General features: G+C 40.5%; 1 protein-coding gene across 1 annotated transcript; it reads right to left on the reverse strand.

The window, feature by feature from the left end:
- Positions 1-99: 99 nt before the first annotated feature.
- DBF4 (DBF4-CDC7 kinase regulatory subunit) lies at positions 100-18,977 on the reverse strand. The gene is made up of 12 exons (XM_074157313.1): positions 18,779-18,977; positions 16,049-16,227; positions 13,942-14,136; positions 12,625-12,675; positions 12,047-12,116; positions 11,821-11,897; positions 10,333-10,363; positions 10,032-10,074; positions 5,459-5,590; positions 2,846-2,960; positions 2,392-2,516; positions 100-1,225 (listed from the first exon to the last, which is right to left on the reverse strand). Exons 1-12 carry the CDS (start codon positions 18,822-18,824, stop codon positions 163-165), a joined length of 2,127 nt encoding a protein of 708 aa, XP_074013414.1. The 5' UTR covers positions 18,825-18,977; the 3' UTR covers positions 100-162.
- Positions 18,978-21,448: the final 2,471 nt, after the last annotated feature.

Consider the following 21,448-nt stretch of genomic DNA (forward strand, 5'->3'; position numbering starts at 1 on the left):
AAACACCACCTTAGTCTGATTTTTCATATTTACATACACAGAAGTTTTTGCATTAAAAACTTGAAAACCATCTGTACACAGAATACAGCAATTAAAGTTTCCATGAATAAAATCTTAAATTTTCAAGTTTATTTGAAAATCATTACATTAAATAAAGCAGCATTAAAATCCAACAAATGGGGATGAGGATGAAGAGGAAAATAATGACCACATAATATTTGTATTCGGCCCTTCCCATATATCTTTTATGCTCGTTGAACCTTTGGTCTCAGTATAACCTGAAAAACCTCCAAATTCTGAGTTTATTTCACTTGACTGAAATAATTCCAGTAGGGCCTGAGCTGGTGAGCTACAAGAACTTCTCTTCTCTTCAGGCACAGACAGTCCATCTGTAGACTTTACGCATAACTCCATATTCTGTTTCTGGGCTTCTCTTTTATTTTTTCCCAAGTAAAGCTTCACTTTCCTCCGCAGCTTTCCCGATGGTGAACTCTGGGCAGCGCTGGCAGCCAATTCATTAAGTTCTTTGTTTACAGCAGTATCAGACACCTCAGCCTCCAGAATGACACTGTGCTGCATCTGCTGATGCTTATCACCTAAATCACGATGTTTCTTGACAAACGTAGGATTGGCATCTGTTTTTTTCAAACTCTTCGCTGGTAAAACCACTGCATTATTTAATTTTCGTTTTGGCTGTGATAGGTTTTTGTCTTTTTCACCAAAATCTGTAACTTGTGTATGAGAATATGTATGCATGCCTTCCTGAAAACACTGTATATTCTTTTTATTTACTTCTGCTTCCAGTATTTCTTTACTGAATGGCTCATAAGCTTGAGACGAGTTCTCGGCGCATGCCTTGTCACCTTTCTGAGGGGGTGGTTGTATGAAATTTGACGATACAGCAGTCTCTTTTAAGTTCGCAGCACAGAAGCAATCAGTTTTAATATTTTCATCATTATTTCTGAACTTACTTCTTAGTTCTGAAGGTTGTGACAGGTGACAATAAAGAACTGAACAGGCAGATCCAGCAACAGGGGCAGGTATTGGCACACAATTTGGTTGTACTTCTGCAGGCTGCCGATCCAGCCTGAGTGCCCGCATTGCCGGATCCTTCCACAAATAACTTTTCAGTGAAACGCGTTGCTTTTTCAGTCGTTCTTTCAGCTCACCTGGTCTAGTTATCTTTCCAATCATAGGAGAAAAATATCCTGTACTACATTTTGTCCTAGAATGAAATTGTTTAAAATTATTAACAAGCACTTGAAAGAAATATGGGTAACGTAACTCCATATGTAACTGATTCTAGAAAAGCAACTGAACTGACAAAGAATGTTTTTTTTTTTTACATTTAAAGGAAGGCTATTTAGGGTAGCAACACACTATTTCTACAGGAACAAGAATGCCTTATTTAAATTTGATGTTTTCTTATTGATTCCTATAGCTCATAATTTTTTTTTAAAAATACATGAAGCAGTCTAGTATTTCAGTAAATCTCAATTAACAGTGGTATTAAGAACAAAAGAAGGCAATGAGTGTAACATAATGACTATAAATACTTACAAATATTCTATGATATATACACACAAAAGTAGCATAATTATATATGCTTTTCTTGACAACAGGAATAAAGGCTTGCCTTCATTAGGATATGAGTTGTTTGACTCTATTTGCATTTCCTTTTATTTCACTAAGAATATCTTTATTTATTCAATCCTTTTTTTAAAAAGAAATTAGAAAGTTATTCCTTATCTCCTGACTCATTTCCTAAAAAACGAATTGAATTACTATTCCAAGTAATGAAGACACTGATGCCTTCAGTCCAAGATGTGAAATAAGTCCTTCTCTCCCATTTAAGCTTTTGAGCGATGAAGAAGAAAGGAAAATCTGCTTTCTTTGTCCAGCACAGGCAGGACAGAAGCAAAGAGGCTTAGAGTACAGATAGGAAGATCTAGATTAGACTAGGAAAAGTTTTTCCACTAGTAAGGAGATCAGATTAACCAAGGAGGTTAATTCGCTGTTCTTGGGCTACTAAGAACATCAGAAAGTTTTTAGAGCAAAATGCCCAGACAGTGCTGTCCTTCTGTCAGCAACTTTTTAGTAGAGTAGATACTGCTTTTCTGAAGCTGAAGGACAGGTAGCACAACTTTTGGCAATTCCTTTCAGTCTCATTTTCCTGTGATGCCATCTACACTTCTATGTATTTATTTTTTCCTAATTTATGTTTCATAGAACTGATTTGCCAGGTAAAACTTCATTGCAAATTTCAGTGATTTATTTCAGGCTGAAAAAATGAATTTATTCCGTACCAGATCCAGAATTTCAAAACTAAGTATCTTTCTGTTCAAGGTCTTAGCTCAGAGACTTTCAAATTTAGGTAAAAAAGTAACTTACCTTTTTATTTTTTTTGCATCATCTTTGTATTCAACAAACTCATAAACAAACTTTGAAATTATATCATCAACAACTTGATACTGTGTGCTTTGTGCAAAATTTCGGTGCTGTTCACTTTCAAGATGCTGGAATTAAAGAAAAAGCATGAAACATTTAATGCTACAGCCATGAATATACAAGCCAACAGTATGATATTTACTTACTGCTCCGTATCATTAATTTATTGCCAATGTCTCTGAGACATGAGCTGTTAGTGTCTTCAGCTACCATAGAGGCAGCAATCAAGAATTAAAACCTACAAGGGAAAAAAAATACCCACTTGCTGCTTTTTAGGAGATATATTCAGAAATCTTTTAAGACAAAAAATACATTAAAGTAGCAAGTAGAAACCATTGTTGATACCACACTTAAGAGATATGACTGCATCAAAGCATATACTTGACATTTCACATACTGTTTGCAGATCTTCATATTTCTTCCCACAACATTCACAATATCCTCTCTTTTTTTTTTCCTTCTGCAGGAGCTGAACAGGAGTTCCGCAGTCCTTGTCACTATTTATTTTGTTTCTGTTAACAGAAAAGTTGTATTAATGAGTCTCCAATATGGAGCTGAGCTCTATACTTGCCTCTCACAATATGTTTGTTCTTATTCCCCCACCTATTTCCTCTCAAACTATTCACATAATGTTAGTCAATGCTAAGGAAAAACAAAGAGAAAAAAATATGCATTAATTAAAAAAAAAAGATTTACTGCAACAAGACAGGCAGACCCAATGGAACCACATGTAAGCATAAAGCATCCAGGCTAGTACAGATGTACTACTATCACTGACTCAAAATAAACAACGCAAAAATCACTAAACAAAATGAAAGAATATACTGAAATCTTTGTACAGAGCTGTAAAAGATTTGATAAAATCAAAACTAGAAAACAAGAAAAAAATCTTCTAACATCTCATTGACTGTCAGTATTTCTGATGCTAAGAAAACAGGCAGCAAAACCACTTGGTCTAACAGATGAACTCTAATTCTTTGGTAAAAGTGAAGAACAGTTGTATTTGTTGGTTATATGTATCTTTTGAATATGCTGACCAAATGCCATTTTGTCCTGTTTTTCTAGGTACAGGCTAAGTGGAAATGCGAGAAAATGAACCTCAAGTTCTTCCTGGAGATTAAAATAAGAAGAGGCTTTCAATAGCTGCCTCCACGACCTTCAGAGTCCTCATCTGGGGAGAGCTAGTTTGCTGCAACTCACTACTAAACCACCTAAGGACGATACGCTAGCGATAAAGCAAAACCGTCAATCTCTACTTCCCATTTATTTCAGAGTAAATAGTGCCATCTCCCTGTCTAGCCAAAAATCATTCTGACAGACTTTACCGAGTCTCTCCATAGATGTGTACTTGGGACTTCACAGCAATAAACCTGTCCTGAAAAAATCTCTAACTTACAAAGCATAGCAATGTATTGCTCAGTATAATAGGTGTACACAAGTCCAAATTGGAAACAGCTGCCCCAGCGTTTGCTGGGTTCCACAGGAGAGGCTCCACCTACCTACTTTTATACTAGCCTTTTCATTTCCCCTCTTCAGAACTGTAAAAATCACAATAAACCAGTAAAGTGGGATATTAGCAACAGCATTTACCATCTGAAGATTGAATAATGTCTGCTGGTCTTACCTGATGCAGAAGCAAGTAGAGCTGACAACTTAGTTTCAACAAGTTTTTTTCCCAAATAAAGACAGAACAAGCAAATGCTCCCCTTTCTCTTTCCCGAAACTGACATTCCTCACATTCACCTGCTGAGTATGAAATAATCTCCTACCTAAGTATCTCTTTGGCATGTGCCAGTCTGAAACATTAAATAGGAATATTCATTCAAACATAACTCCCGAAATTTTTAATATATAATATTCCTTAATACATACACATGAAAAGTATATTGCCTCCCCCCCCCTCTTTTTTTATAATGCTTTAAAAAGAATGGGCATTTCTAGGCCCCTCTAAAGAGGCAGCATTAGAAATTGTCTTATTGTTTGCAAGAGTTACTGCTGTATTATAGTTCCTTTGCTTTTTCTTACTGCTACATTCATTGCAATTAAAAAAATAAAAAATAAAATTCATCATGGCAACCTCAGCTGAAGACCTCCAACAGTGAAGAAGCTATTTTATGAAGAAAACAAGTATCAAACCTAAATTAGTCTTACACCCTGAAGACTGAAAAGCAGCAAAAGTTACTAGATACTGAAAGTTCCACATATAGCAAAGCTACCTTTCACCTAAATACTTTTTATCAATTTTAGAAGTCAATGAAAGAATCATTAATACTCCAGATACACTGGGTAGAAGAAATTCAAAACAACAGTTTGATTCATCAAAAAACCAGGTTATTAAGACTCCTAGGTAGTTTCAAATCATAAAATTGATTTACTAAAAGTCCTATCTACACCTGGAATGCTCCAATAGAGCCTAAATGCCAAAACCGATCATATAAACACGTGCTGCAAGACCAACTGCAATTCTACGGGGCAGATGGCATCCACTTTTCTTCTCTGGGGAGTTGAAGCAGTATTTGCAGAGTCTAATTTCTATAAATTAGACTTTATCAACAACGTGCTCTCTTTATCAACAATGATTTTTTCACTGTGACTGAATATAACCTTTAAAAACTTTTAACTGCCTACTTAAGCATTCTACTGACAAATATCAAAAGAAGTCTGAAGAAATCCACTTCCTATAAAATACTTACTGGATGGTATCCAAGATGAGGACAAAGAAGAAACCAGTGGCAGAAAGGAAGTGACAGAAGGAGGCCACATTTTTTCATGTATGCAGCTGTATGTCCAAAAAAAGGACTAAAGATAGGAGAAAGAGGGTACAGAAAGATTGACAGACACCGACAGTTACAGTGCAGCAAATACATCAGCTGAGACATGAATATTAGTATTAAATATCACACAAAATTAGAAACGGATCACTTCTTTTAGAAAGCAGTTACTTTAGAATTACTTCAGAGAACCACCCTCTCTTCTATCCACACCTCAAAAAGTTAAGTTTTCAACAAACCTTTGCTTAGACTGAGTTTGCTTTTGACTAGAAGGATGCTTCTTATCCACCTCAAATGGACTATATGGTTTTGGAACACAGTAGTTCAGGACTGGAAAACTGGGTAGCTGCAGATAAAACGGTCGGTAGTGGCTGTATTAGACAAAACAACTGCATTAAAACCATGAGAAGTGGAAAAAGGAGTTTATAGCACAAACTCCAATCAGGTCAAACATCTTGAAAAGTGTTTCTCTTTTTCATATAACGTGGACAGAATGCTAACCAGATAAATTCCTTCCTTCATTCATTCCTTCCTTTATATAAACTTGGTACTTTCTCAAGATAGATTTGCCTTGAGTTTCCACAGCAGTTTTACACATTCCCTGGAGTATGACCTTCATGCCTATTTATTGTTGAGAGTTGGGTAACCAATAAAAAAAAGAATTTGGATTATGGTGCACCTGTGTTCCCGAGAAATAGAAATAGCAGTTCCTAACATCCAATGCATTACATTTTTTTCCCATGTTACCATTTTCTTCCTTTTTGAAAAATTTTAATCACATCACCATTCAAAATATAAACCCTGACCTTTTCGTTTTCCAGAAAGATAGTTCATAGAATGGTTGGGGTTGGAAGGGACCTTAAAGATCATTGAGTTCCAACCCTCCTGCCCTGGGCAGGGACACCTCCCACCAGACCAGGTTGCTCAAAGCCCCATCCAGCCTGGCCTTGAACACCTCCAGGGATGGGGCATCCACAACTTCCCTGGGCAACCTGTTCCAGTGTCTCACCACCCTCACAGGAAAGAATTTCTTTCTAGTATCTAATCTAAATCTTCCCTCTTTCAGTTTAAAACCATTACCCCTGGTCCTATCACTATACTCCTTGATAAAGAGTCCCTCCTCATCTCTCCTTTAGCCCCCTTCAGGTACTGGAAGGCTGCTATAAGGTGTCCCCGGAGCCTTCTCTTCTCCAGGCTGAACAACCCCAACTCCCTCAGTCTGTCTTCATAGGGGAGGTGCTCTATTCCTCTGATCATCTTCGTGGCCCTCTGCTGGACCCGGTCCAACAGGTCCATGTCCTTCCTGTGTTGAGGACTCCAAAGCTGGACACAGTACTCCAGGTGGGGTCTCACCAGATCAGAGCAGAGGGGTAGAATCACCTCCCTTGCCCTGCTGGCCACACTTCTTTTGATGCAGCCCAGGATGCAGTTGGCTTTCTGGGCTGCCAGTGCACATTGCCGGCTCATGTTGAGCTTCTCATCCACCAATACTCCCAAGTCCTTCTCCTCAGGGCTACTCTCCAGCCATTCTCTGCCCAACCTGTATTTGTGCTTGGGATTGCTGTGACCCAGGTGCAGGACCTTGCACCTGGCCTGGTTGAACTTCATGAGGTTCACATAGGCACACCTCTCAAGCCTGTCCAGGTCCCTCTGGATGGCATCCCTTCCCTCCAGCCCATCAACTGCGCCACACAGCTTGATGTCGTCGACAAACTTGCTGAGGGTGCACTCAATCCCACTGTCCATGTCGCTGACAAAGATGTTGAACAGCGCTGGTCCCAGTACTGACCCCCAAGGAACGCCACTCGTCACTGGCTTCCACTTGGACACTGAGCCATTGACCACTACCCTTTGAGTGCGGCCATCCAGCCAGTTCCTGATCCACCGAGTGGTCCATCCATCACATCCGTGTCTCTCCTATTTAGAGACCAGGATGTCATGTGGGAAAGTATCAAACGCTTTGCAGTAAGTCCAGGTAGATGACGCCTGGTGCTCTGCCCTTGTCTACCAATGCTGTGGCAATATTGTAAAAGGCCACCAAATTTGTCAGGCATGACTTGCCCTTGGTGAAGCCATGTTGGCTGTCACCAATCACCTCCTTATTTTCCATGTGCCTTAGCAGAGATTCCAGGAGAATCTGCTCCATGATCTTGCCAGGCACAGAGCTGAGACTGACCGGCCTGTAGTTCCCCGGGTCTTCCTTTTTTCCCTTTTTGAAAACGGGGGTTATGCTTCCCCTTTTCCAGTCAGTGGGAATTTCATCAGACTACATTGTATTTGAAAAGTCATGGCAGAGTGGCTTGGCAACTTCATCTGCCAGTTCCCTCAGGACCTGTTCAGCTCCAGCCACGCCTTGGCCTTCCTGACCTTGTCCCTACGTAACCAGGCAGCCTCCCTATACTCTTCCCAGGATACCTGATCCTGCTTGAAAAGCTTGTGCAGTTCCTTCTTGACTTGTAGTTTGACCAGCAGGTCGTGACTCAGCCATGCTGGTCTCTTCCCTTTCTTTCTTGATTTCTGACACCTGGGGATCGAGAGCTCTTGTGCTCTGTGGAAAGTGTCCTTAAAGATCTGCCAGCTCTGTTCTTTCCCCTTGTCCCTGAGGACCGTTCCCCAGGGGGTCTTTTTGACTAACTCCTTGAAGAGCTGGAAGTTTGCTTTCCTAAAATTCAGGGTCCTGACTTGTCTGTCACATATCCCTTAGGACTGTGAATTCCACCAGGGCATGATCACTGCAGCCCAGGCTGCCTCTGATCTTGACATCCCTGATGAGCTCACTTGCACTGGTGACTATCAGGTCCAGTATTGCATCCCCTCGGGTAGGGCTGTCTATTTCCTATCTTAGGAAGTTATCGTCGAGGAACTCCAGGAACTTCCTGGATTGCCTACGGCTCACCATGTTACTTTTCCAGCAGATGTCGGGGTGGCTGAAATCCCCCAGCAGGATGAGAGCCTTTGAGCATGTTGCCTCCTGTAGCTGGAGTGAGAAGGCTTCATCAGTAGGCTCCCCTTGATCAGGCAGCCTGTAGTACACACCAACCACAAGGTTCCCCTTGTTGCCTCGGTCTCTAATTCGTACCCATAAGCTTTTGACTTCCTCTTGGCTATTCTTTAGGAACATCTCTTCCAACTCTATCCATTCCTTGACATAGAAGGCAACGCCTTCGCTCCTCCTTCCTTGCCTGTCCCTTCTGAACAGCTTGTATCCATCAACAGCCACACTCCAGTCATAGGATTCATCCCACCAGGTTTCAGTAATGGCCACTACGTCATAGCTTTCCAGCAGCACAGTAGCTTCCAGCTCCTTCTGTTTGTTGCCCACACTGCATGCGTTTGTGTAGAGGCACTTCAGCTGGGCTGTTGGCTGTGTCACCTTCTTAGAGGAACACTCCTTGAGGTGTTTCACAGGTGTTTCCCTGTGGACTCTGACTACCTCAAGAGGCCCTGAGGAAAGACTTGTTTCTGTAAGACTTTGACTGCAATGCAGTGTCCACAGCATGCCTCAGGGCAACAGGCTGAAGGCCCTTACTAGCACCCCGTCCCTCTAACCCTGATGTGTTATCCCACAGCTTGTCACAAACAGTGAAATAGGGCATTCCAAAGTTCACATACTGAATCATTGGACTGAAATGCTGATGCCAGAGTTCAGTCTCATTTTTTTCCCCACATTACTATTATGAGCTACCCAGGCAGAAGAAAAAGAGCACATCTGCAAAACATACCAGGGACAGCTAAGCATCTTGTCCGACTTCTGAACTGTTACTTATGTTGCATAAACATTTAAACATTAAAAAACATTGTTTATGTTACATAAACATTTAAAAGAGTTTCAGGGTTTGGTACACAGCTACATTCAGAAGTCAAATTCACACATACTTAGATATGAATTTCTTGTACTTACAACTGTGTCCAATTCTCCCCACTATCCTCATGTCCCTCACACCTATTACACCAACTCACAATGTTAGGCCAGGTTTAGGTCTCTTTTTTTAACTGAGGAAAGTGTCAAAGAAATCAGGTCAAAGAATTTCGAGCTTATAAACATCATCATAAAGCAGAAGTTAGTTAAGAATATAACGGTGCAAAACATGCTGTGCAGAACTGCACTTTTTAATAATTTCTTGTTGTCTCAACTTCTGACAAACTGATATTTCCTTACACACCCAAGTCTGAGCAGTTACAGGACTAGAAAGAAGTGAAAATTTTAAAGGCTGAAAATATCAGATTTCATGCTAGTGTGGATATTGAAATCAGATTAATAGTTTTGTTTTTTCTCCTCTTAAAAAGAAAGGTTTTAATTTCCTGTTCAATCATAACTACAAGGGATGATTTTAACTGTAACAACTTCCCTTTCCTTACATCTAAACAGTCTCTGCAGGAGATTCACATCATTGAGTTGGGACTGCAGGACTGGAATTTAGTATATGAAGTTTTACTGGCCTTTTGGGCTATAGGATGTCAAAGTTCAAAGCTTCCAGGTTTCCTTTTCATTCATATGGCAGAAAGTAACCCAAAGAACCCAATACAAACTGGACCTACATATTAACTTTCCACTTCCATTACTTATTACAAATATTCCTTACTATACTACTACCTGCTCAATCTCGTTCGGTGGCTAATCACAGATACCAACCCAGAGCATGAGAGACAAAAAATGTGTATTGTATTATAAGAGGACAGCATGCCTGGCGTCTGAAGTCAGGAAGGTGAAGGAAATTGAAATCTGAATGCCACTTCCTCAAGGCATACAAAATGTTTCTCAATCACACAGTTTGAGAACCACATTATTGAACGCATGAAGAGAACACTTACCGACTTCTATCTTCCACCTTGACAAATGGATTTTTCAGTCTACCTGCTCAAGGGGGAGAAAAGGAAATTAAGAAATATTTTTCTTAATTCAGAAAGCTACTCCAGTGGCTGAATAAATAAGCAGACATTACTTTAGAATCCTCATATATGTGTTTTGACACATTCTTGATTCACATGAAGTTTCTTTACATAAAAATTAGAATAACAGCAGCACACGACCAGATGAGAACTGTAGTACGTTTTTAAGAGCTCAGAACACAAGGCAAAACAAAAAACACTCTACAAATACTGAAATACTTACTTCTTGACTTCAGAGCAGTAACCTGTTTTCCCTATTGAAAAAAAGAGAGAAGATATAAAATCCACGTGAATATTATTCTGCATTTTACTAAATATTTAGCTACAGCTAATTTTAAGTTATGAGGGTCTCCCTGTGTTACTCATGACTTCATACACAGTTATGATAAATTTTGCAGGAAACTAAGCTCATTAGTACTTCAGAAATATGGTGACGTTTCACAAAGAAATATTTATTTCTACACTGAAAAAAAAAAAAAAAGTGTTCTCCTTGAGATATTTCAACTTATTTTTCCTAAAGCCAAAACCAAACAAAAACTCCACACAGGTAAATTTATTCACTTACTCTCTCTTCTCCCCCAAAATACCTTGCCATGGTTGAAAGCTTATTCTTAAATACGGACAATGTTTTTACAGCATCATATAAATGCTAATTAAGTACAAGCTGTAAAAAATTGCCAAAATGTGCAGATAGCAACATCCTCCAATTAAAACAATTCTTCTAATTTGATTAGAAGGAGTATTTTTTCTTCAGAAAAGAGTAGAGTCTACATCCAAGCATCAACTGCTAGCTATAATTCATTCTGGTAAAGGTACAAACTCATATTTTACACTACTTGCAAAAACACCCCATCTTGCTATCCACGAGCACTGATGACTTAGCAGAGCATTTCATGTGGCCTCAATAATTAGCCAATATTGCATTCAAAACCAACATCACATCCACTAGATGGTACGTTTCCATTTACTTATACCAGCCCTTTGCCTAGACTAGATAATTGTACAACTTCATGCGTTTAATCTACGTTACAGAGCAACTGCAGAAGGAGCGCACAAGCAGCTAAAACAGTTTCAGTGTCTTGCTATATCATACACTAAAATATGGAGAAATTGAGATTTTCACATGCCAACTGCACATTATAGCAAAATAGCTGAAAGATGCATTATGCTAGTTCTTTAACAGACAAGGAAAGAAAAGATGCAGAATTGAGCAACTGACACTAGTCCCTAGAGACAGCTTCTTCAGGAAACATAACTGTGATTCTTCAAAATAGTCCATCAAAAGGAAAGGGTTTCTAATCACCGTGTCATAGGAAAAATTGTACAAGGCAACTTAAGCATTACGATTTTTTTTTAATTATTTATTATTTTTGAGGCAGGCAGAATGGAAATTTCAGACAGTTCAGTTCTGATTCTCAGATATCCTTTGCAAGAGCAAAGAGCTACACATTATTTAATCAATGCTACTATGGAATTTATTTTTTAATAATGCTGAAATGTATAGCTAATACTTTCTATTTTTCAAAGATGTTTTTTAAATCAATTCATAAAACACACTTGTCTGTGAAAAACTGAACGCGAGCAAGACTTTATAAAAATAAAATCTGTAAGCTTCACAGTAGGTAGTATTTAGTACACCCATGTTTTCTCAGTTAATGAAACATTTTCACAGTTAACGAAGCATTTGCACAAATGGCAAAGAACCACTTACCACATCTTTAAAAGAACTGCCTGCTCTTTTGGTTAGGTAGAGCTCCTTTTTCTTTTGTTCAATGTAATTCTTAACATCTGGCAAAAAGAAGGAGAACTATACTCAGCTAGCTGAGTTTATTTTTGTATGTTTGAAGTAATTTGTTATTTTTAATATTTTGAATTCATCAAAAGAATAAGTGAATGTAATAAGTGCAAGTTAGGCTTCATCAAACAAAAATACTTACCATCAATATGAAGTACCTTCACTCCCCAACTCAAAGCATTGGATAGTATACTACCAGAGGGGATTAAGTCCTGCAAACAATTAATTATATTAACAATTTTAAGCAATATATGGTAGATTATGTAAAATAATTTAAAATATATTACAACATGTAATATGAAAGCTGAGATCAAATCGCAGATGCTTTGCTCCTTGCCAAAAGACTATCATTCTCCTCAACTGATTTTTCCATCTCCATGTCACAGCACTTCACCATCAAAAGACTGTATTTAACCTTTGATAAAGTCAAAACTGTTCTCTATTGTCGCATTTTGTAGTAACTAAGATTTGAAGACAGTGAATTTATACATTTACTTTAATTCATAAGCACCTCTCAAATTCTAGCTAAGACTCCACAGACTTTCAATTCTTCAGGCAGAAAGCGTGACCTGACAGTTTTATTTAGGATAGTCCCTTGACTTCTGTCTGAGCATTCCGTGACGGAATTCTCTCTGACACCTCTAAGACCACTCTTACTACTACTTGTTTTCGAGAAAAGGAAAGTTTCTCAAGCACAAACTCCTCGATTACTTGACTCACCTGCTCTTTGATTGCTTTTTCAACTAAGGATTTTCCTCTGCTCATACGTACCTATATTAAAACAGAAACACATTTGTAGCAAGTTAGAGCTCATTTCAAAAAAACAAAAGGTAAAACAATTTACACCATTGCTAACAAATACCTATTTTAGCTATGACAGTCTTTTTTTTATTGTAGTTCTCTTTTTCATTAATTCACATCTTCCCCACAAGGTTCGGGTTAATACAATCTGGGGGAAAACAAAACAAAACAAAACAAACCACCCAACACCCCCCCCCCCCAAAAAAAAAAAAAAAAAAAAAAAGAAAAAAACCAACCAACAAGTAGTTATTTTCAGCCAAAGCAGGTCACTGCATGGCTGAAGCAATGTCAGTGCTGGAACAAAAAAGATGGTGGGAATAATTAGCCAGTGGCACATGCCAAAAAATGAGATTTCATCAGCTGGACTTGTGCCAAATTAAGCTAACAGTCAGGAAGACCACCATAGCCTCTGTCTTATCCCCCCCTTTTATATCACCGGTGCATCTCCTTTTGTACTGTATGCTGCTTGTTCATAATGAGCATGCCTTTACCTATCCAGGTTATTTCCCAGATGAGGCGATCACACCTATGCAATGCAAAGACCAGTCCACAGACTGGCCCACAGTCACGTTTCTAAGTAAGTACCATGTACATAGTACAGCTAATCATTTCACGCTGTATTTTGAAAGGAGGCAAGACTTGCACACGTTACAAACTTCACGTAAACCTGCACAAATTCAGATACTAACTGCCGTAATTAATGTTATCCTCTTAAAAAGAGCTCAGAAAAAAACCATAACTTTATGAATATTAAGTTAATTATTTCCTTGAACTGCTATCAAAGAGTACTTCTGTAGATATCTGCATTAACAACATCACAGCAGCCAGATATTAATAGGCTGTGCTGCTAATGCAACAGGAGCCACTGGACGCCAGCGTAAGCCTATCCATACTGATCCAGCTGTCAAACATAACAATGTCAATGGTTAATTATAAGTCAGGCATACTGTATTAAAACAGATTTTAGTGTAGTCTGCTTCTTTGCAGGAAAGGTTCCTTTTATTAATTAGTTTTTGAAACTTTGCTTAATTAGTTTGAGTTAGTTAAGTTTAACAAGTTAGCCTGAACTAGTTTAAAAGTATGATTGACCTGTTAAAAAAAATAAAATAAAAAGCCCCAAAACCTTATTCATACAACAAACTGTTGTGATCTTTCGGAAACAAAATAGGAGAAAAACTGTAAGAGCATATCCCATAGGTTGTACCTGATTTGCAGTATCGTTACTAAGAAACTTACTGTATCTACTATTTTAAATGAACTTGAATCACGTCGATCTTTTCGGTTGCTAGGATGAGGTGAACTATTTCCTCCATTACGTGCAGATTCTGGGCTCGGAACAGGAGAAATCTGACCAAGAGTTGGTGCAAATTTTGCTTCCTTTTTATTAGATACCAGATAGCTGATATCTTTACTAAGAAAGCTCTCCACTCTCTAAAGATAAAGACATAAAGCAAGTAATTATTTCAGGACAATAAATTAGTACTCAATTTTACATTAAATACTTTAAAGAAAAGTGACAAAACTTCTAAAATAATTAAGTCAAATACATTGAATTAACAAGAAGATATTTTCTAAAGATCGGGATAACAACCACAATTGAGCTTTAATAGCCTCTTACCAGTCACAAATTCTAATTTCAATTTCTTAATTTTGTAATCTCTATCATAAGAGCTTTGCTTTGTTTTGATTATTATCGTTCTTTCATCTATCTAGCTGCAATACTTTCCAAATGGAAGAATTCAAACACTGCATTGAGAAATAACGGAATAATTCAAGGAAAATCACGGTTTAGATATTTTATGTAACAAAAATTCAATACAAGTGTTCAGATAAACCAAAAGGCATGTGTACACTTTGCAAGAAGATATACATTTGCTGAGTTTAGAGCCAGCAGAAAAATTAAAATTTTAGGATAGTTACCATGTTTCACATCTACAGTATTCATAACTCTTCTCATAAATGTAGAAGACTTCAGTAGATTCATAGTATTTTCATACTCAGAAAGACAAAATATGTAGTTATCCTATACTTATTCTCTTCCATTTTGCTCCTTCTGTTACCAACCATTGTGTGATTATCAGCTCTATTTGCCTTGTTACTTCTTGCCAGTTTATGTAGCTTAAAAAGCTTTCCTTTCCTCCACTACTCAGTATGGGAAGCACAAATGGCACAGGCAGCAAGCCTGAAACTGTGCCTTCCGATTCTGCTCTGTACCTTTTACAGAAATGGCACAAACAGGGAGAGGCACTTTTGAGTGCACTCCACACAAGGAACAAGGAAACACATGTAGTACTTGAGCACGAGGGTGCAGGGCACCTCAGATTTAGATGCACTCCTCAAACCAAAACAGAAAAACTTCCTTTTCAGTCTTTGATTTGCAACCTGACCTTTCAAATATGAATTCCTAAAATTCTGTTTTAGAGAGAAAGGACAAGAGACAGCATACACTCGTTTAATGCTAAATGTAAAGAGATGCATTTAACTTGAAACTATGTTGTTATTATTCCTTGCCTCTATGATAATTTCAGACAGCATCTTGATTTACAAGCATCAGTTTCACAAAAATGCTCAGTACTTCTCTGAGCTCACAGAAGTTTTGCCAAAGCAACACTTAAAATAGCTAACAATTTAAGCAGATCCCTTATGCTTCTGTGGTTAAAGGGTGTTTAATACTTTAACCACCAAGATTCCCCTACACTAATTCAAAATATTCAACTTTAAAGTCGATTAAGCAATTGCATTGCTTCTCTGTTACTATGATACCCTCTACTTGCTTGTATCAAAGTGTTTCTTCCACAGAGAAGAGAGAACTAGGAAAAAAAAAAGGTATGAAGATGCTTTTAAAATTTACGATTTAAATAAGAGTATTTAAAAATACTCATTAACATACTCTGTGCAGAAAGTACTTACTGAACCTACTGACTTTCAGGAAGCATATACAAAACACTTCCCCTAATCTCTTTCAGGTTCAGCTGAACAACTTTAGTTGTAACATGTGAATCTGTCAATATAGTCAGAAGCAGCAGAAAAAAAAAAATCACCTCTAACAATGAAACTTATTAAATTTGGATAAAATTTTAAGCAAATGAATAATCAACTGAAAACCAACGTTTATAATAAAAGACTTTTTTTACAATTAGCAAAGCAGCTTCTAGCAAAAAAGCACAGTTTGTTGATAAGCTAATTGTTTGTATTAAACATTAAGACAAACATAAAAAAATAAAATCCCGTCACATATAAAATACAAATAACATTAAAATGCAGTCACAAAGAACACAGAAAAGGCATTCTACATGAGCAGATTTTCTTCTAGCTTCATAAAGGTCTCTGCTCATTAGCTTACCCCTCCCAGCTCTTTGAGGTCCTTCCCTATTTTTTCAGAGATCACATTTGATGGAATATCGAGGTAAAACACCTTCCCAGTAAGTGGCTTATATTTAAGTTTCTCTGGTTTTCCTATATCTTTTTTTACATTCTTCAGAGAAGATCTTATCTTTTCTGGTTTTACTTGCATTCCATCTGCTGCAAAAAGAAAAAGGAATTTAAATAGGACTGTGTTTTATGAAATGTGTTTATCTTCAAAAAAGGAAAATTCCTAAATCACAGAAATGGACAAGACAAGCTTTCATGCAACACTGGACTTGTTTTAAAACAGCTGTGTGTCAAACACACATGTCAAAACCAAGACATTAATAATAATACCACATATAGCCCTTAAAAGTTTATTTTTAAAATCATATCCTAAAATGGACTTTTTATTTCAGTTGCTAAACAATGCCATCAGTTTTCCCACCCAGTCTGGCAAGTATTTGCTATCTCTGTACAACAGTACATACACTACTTGCCCTGTCACTGACAATCACAAGAACACCATTTAAGAACAGAATCTGTCTCTCTTTCTTATTCACCTGAAACAAAAAGGATTCATATAGACTAACTAGAACAAAAAACTGTCAAAGATAACTGAGACACCAAAAAATACAAGACCTAGATCCTACTATTTATCTGAATTTTGAGCACCACCCCTGCATCTTAATGCAGGAAAACTAAGCTTAAAGTTCAGAACCATTCTAGTTATGACCTCTCTTTCTGTCCCAGTGAATTTTACTCTAAAACTAAGAAACCACGTACAGCAATTAAACTGTGCTGATGAACTTTCCTGATGCTCAAGACAGAGCTATCCACACAGGCCTAACTGTTAAACTAGATATTTAAATAAGCAATTAAAAAAAAAAATACAGTCTGGCTGAGCCTCATTTCTCAAGGGAAATCTTGGAGCGTGGTAGAGTTCTACAAGAACATCAGCTCAATACCGAGTAGCAATCACAAAAGAAAAAAAATTAGAAATTGCTAAAAAACAGAAAATAAAACGGATAACTTTATCTTGCCCCTGAATAAATGCAGGACTCAGTCACTCTGAGAATGAATAGTTTTCTGCACAATATATTGTTAATTTCAGAGTTAGAAGATGCTTAGTTAAGAGTACAATTACTGAATAGAAAGTTGGTTCTGTTTTACCTCAAACCAGGACAATATTAAATACGGCCTGCAATAGAGTAACAAGGATGATCAAAGGCCTGAAGAACGACTTTGTACATTAAGGCTTTGTCATCTGTAAGGTAAATGATTTAAGGGGAAAAAGAATACAGATATACATAATCAAGAAGAACTTAAGAGAGAATGGTTAAACAGCCTATTCCAGTAGAAGAGCTATGGGGCACCAAACAAAGCTAGGAGTCAAGTACAAAATTAAAAACTAATTAATTCCCTATACAACAGGGCAACCCTGCGCAGCTTGCTGCCAAAGGATGCTGTCAATACTAAGATGTGATTTCTAGGGGAGGCTGTACTAACACAAGGAAGAGAAATATTTTGAGGGGTCTTAAACGCACTGAATTGACCTGCAACTCATCAAGTCCCTGTACCTAAACGTACCTGGAAACCAGAATAATATTATTAGATGAATGTAATTATATCTCCTCTGTTCCTAGATACTTCCACAGGAATCCATTTACAACCAATGACAGAGCCAGAATCATCCAAGAATCACATCATCAGTTTTACATTGCCTTTTCTTTGTCACTGACACCCTACTCCTGGTGGCTTCTCTTCTGGATAAGCTCAAAACAGACAATGGGGGCTGCTGAAAGAGGAGGCTGAGCAGGCTGCTTCTGGAGACAAAAAGCCAGCACGTAAACCAGTCCCTCTGTTACCTGTTCTCTGAAAGACCCTGAAACGGCCTTAGATGGCAGAGGGAGCAGAACCACCACTCATGCCGCAAGATTACCTAAGCGATGGTTATGAACACACCTAAGGGAAGCAGGAACAGCAGTCACCTTTGTAGAATCCAGGAGACCAAAAGAATTAGAGAAATAGGAAAGTGAGGAGGCTTAGGGGGGTGTAACTGTTCCAGAATCTAAACAAAAAAGATGTACGATGAACAGGTGTGCATGTGAGATTCTGTAGATGATGAGGGATCAAATATGGTGTTACATCCTGCACACACACGTGATGGGCAGGGCAGCTCAAAAATAACATGCTAGATACCGGAATCAATATTGGAAAATACACATTAAACTTCTTAGGTATAATCACAAAGTTGGGAGTGAGTTAGCAGCACTGCAGTAACAGTACAGAGTCTCTGTCGTAAAGCGACTGCATTTTAATACCCCGGGCCTGAAGAGGTGCGGCCTTCACCGCAGGCCCCTGGTGCCTGGTACCAGCTGGGCCTGGCTGGAGCAGCTCCAATTTCGGCATCCCTGCTGCCACAGGTACCTCGTAAAACAGGACAAGTCGGCCAACCACCTGTTTTTCAGTTACACACTTTTACGTTTAACTCCCCAAACCACGCACGGGTTGTGCCGGCGGCGCACAAAGCCAGCCCCAAGGCGTGCTTACCCGCCGGCACAGGCCCAGAGCCGGCACCAGGCTGACGGGGGGGGGCTCCCGAGAAGGCGGCACCGGCACCGGGCCGCGGCTGGAAGCCACCCCGCCGAAAGCCCGGCAACCCCCCTACCCCGAGCCGGAGCGCGGCAGCTCCTCCCCGGGCCACCCCCAGCCACCCGCCGCTTACGGGGACGCGCTCCTATGTCGCCGGTCTCCGCAGCGCTCGGTTTCATCTTCCCGCGGGGTCACATTCTCCCCTCCGCCCGACCTGCGGGGGAGGTTCGGCAGGGCCGCTGAGCTCCCCTCCCCCGGTGGCTCCAAGCTCAGCCACCCCGCCGGGCTCCAGGCCCTTTCCGCCACCGGTGCCTCGCGGGCTTTCCCGCCTCCGCCGGCCCCGGCCCGCAGCGCGGGGACTCGCTCCTCCTCCCGCAGCGCGGCGCCCGCTGCCGGCCGCGCTCCACCAACGGGCGGGCCCCTGGGCGGCAGGGCGCGGGCAGGCGGGAGCCGAGCGCTGGGGGCGGAGGGGGGAGCGCGGCGGGGTCTCTCCCGCGAAGGGGGGGCGGAAGTGAGAGGAGTCCCTCGGCGTAAGGGGCTCCGGGGAGCGGGGGGGCAGCGGCCGTTACTGCGGGAGGCGGGGAGAGGGGCGCCGCCTCCTTCCCTCACCTCAGGAGACGGTGGGCGCCCTCCTCGGGAGGAGCCCCGGGGAAGAGTCTCTCCGCCCGGCCCCGGCAAGGTGGAGGAGCAGCCGGTTCAGCGCCCGCCGGCCCGCAGGCTCCCTCTTCCCCCGCCCCGGGCCATTCCCGGCTCAGGGCAGCGCAGATCGCGGGCCCGGCTCGGGCACAGCTTCACCGGCCGCGGCGGGGCTCGGGGGCCGGGCCCAGCACCGGGGAGGGGGGCACTGTCTGGGGGGTGTCCGTGCGCCAGTGCTTTGCCTCTGGGGTGACAGCCTGGTTGCTGCATATAAATGGATGATATATGCTGTTCTGGAAAGTGGTTTTGTTATAAATAACTTTAAAAAATATATTAAAAAAGACAACCCCCCGGCCCCCTGAAGTCAGTAGTTAGCATCTGAGAGGTGAATCTTGCTTGATGCAGCTTAATCTTTCTTTTCTTTCCTTTGAAACTTAGTAGAAATAGCAAAATGCATTCCTGTAGACCAAATAGAAAGCTTGGGTCAATGTAAAATAATAAAATTACAACTGCACTTAGGCACAATGTACATTTTGAAAGATACGCCTTGATTTCGGTCACACCAACCCCCTGCAGCGCTACAGGCTTGGGGCAGAGTGGCTGGAGCTGCCCGGCAGAAAAGGACCTGGGGGTGTTGGTCGACTGTGGGCTGAACACGAGCCAGCAGTGTGCCCAGGTGGCCAAGAGGGCCAACAGCATCTTGGCCTGTGTCAGGAACAGCGTGGTGAGTAGGACTCAGGAGGTGACCGTCCCCCTGTACTGGGCACTGGTGAGGCCCCACCTCGAGGGCTGGGTCCAGTTTTGGGTCCCTGACCACAAAAAAGACATTGAGGGGCTGGAGCGGGTCCAGAGAAGGGCAACAGAGCTGGTGAGGGGCCTGGAGCACAAGTCTTACGAGGAGCGGCTGAGGGAGCTGGGGGTGTTCAGCCTGGAGAAAAGGAGGCTGAGGGGGGACCTCATTGCCCTCTACATCTACCTGAAAGGAGGGTGTAGAGAGGTGGGTGTTGGCCTCTTCTCCCAAGGGAATAATGAGAGGACCAGAGGAAATGGTCTGAAGTTGCGGCAGGGGAGGATTAGATTAGATATTAGGAAGAATTACTTTACTGAGAGGGTGGTCAGGCACTGGAACAGCCTGCCCAGGGAGGTGGTGGAGTCGCCATCCCTGGAGGTATTTAAGAAACGTGTAGACGTGGCACTTCAGGGCATGCTCTAGTGCCCGAGATTGTGGGGGTCTTTTGTGTGTGTGTATGGTTGGACTCGGTGATCTCAGAGGTCCTTTCCAACCATGAAGATTCTGTGATTCCGTGGTTTTGTTATTTGTGGATTTTATGTACTGAAGTGTTTCTATTTTTATTATTTTCTCCTGTCCTGGTTAATTTCAAATACTGGGAATATATAAGCCCCTTAATTTTAGATACTGTGAGTACATTCCTAAGGTGGTGTAACTTTGCCTGTGCAGCCAAGCAGCGGGATTTGTCACAGGCATTAATACTTAATGGTGGCATTAAAACTAGTTTAGTCACTGTTTATTGCATCAGGAGCTTGCTGGTGGATGTAGTCACCACTAATAAGCTGTTGGATCAACCAGGAGACCTCTCTGGATGTTCTCACAGGAATGACAGAAGCGAGAGGAGGGCTAGATGAATTATTCTGCTGTGCTACAGTTTATGGGCTGCAGGCTGGGAATTTCTCTTTGTACAGACTATTTACATGCTCCTAAGGCCTTTGTTGCAGCAAGACGTAATACATATTAAATAATGTGGTTTACAAAAAAAAAAGATAAACGTAATTCATGTAAGAAGGATTTGAATGATTTACTGTCATTTTGAAAACTTAGATTATTTACAAAACATGGCACAAGTACTCTTATTTCAAAAAATTACAAAACTACTTATATACTGGTAGAAGACTAATATTTATACTTTTGCTCCTTATACATAATGTATTAATGAAAATTTAGGGTATTTTTTCCTTTGATTTTTCTACAAGCTTTGGGCATAGTCTTGAAATATGTTTTTTTGTTCCTTAACAGGTTTTTCTTCTCCAGGGATAAAGCTGTGGCTGAAATGAGTGACAGCAATTTAGATAAACCAACTATTATTCAGCAAGTAATAGCCTCTTGTTGTGGAGCTATAATTACATGGTTATTTGGTAAGGCAAACTTTCA

Source organism: Numenius arquata, chromosome 12 (assembly GCF_964106895.1).
Source record: "Numenius arquata chromosome 12, bNumArq3.hap1.1, whole genome shotgun sequence".
In the NCBI taxonomy this organism is placed as follows: domain Eukaryota; kingdom Metazoa; phylum Chordata; class Aves; order Charadriiformes; family Scolopacidae; genus Numenius; species Numenius arquata.

Excerpts from the sequence above, each read along its gene's own strand:
- DBF4 (XM_074157313.1), bottom strand. The coding sequence starts at position 18,824 with ATGAAACCGAGCGCTGCGGAGACCGGCGACATAGGAGCGCGTCCCC. Across the intron at positions 12,117-12,624 it reads AAAAAGCAATCAAAGAGCAG|GACTTAATCCCCTCTGGTAG; the intron begins GTGAGTCAAGTA and ends AATTGTTTGCAG. Across the intron at positions 2,517-2,845 it reads AATATGAAGATCTGCAAACA|CATCTTGAAAGTGAACAGCA; the intron begins GTATGTGAAATG and ends CTTTAATTCCAG.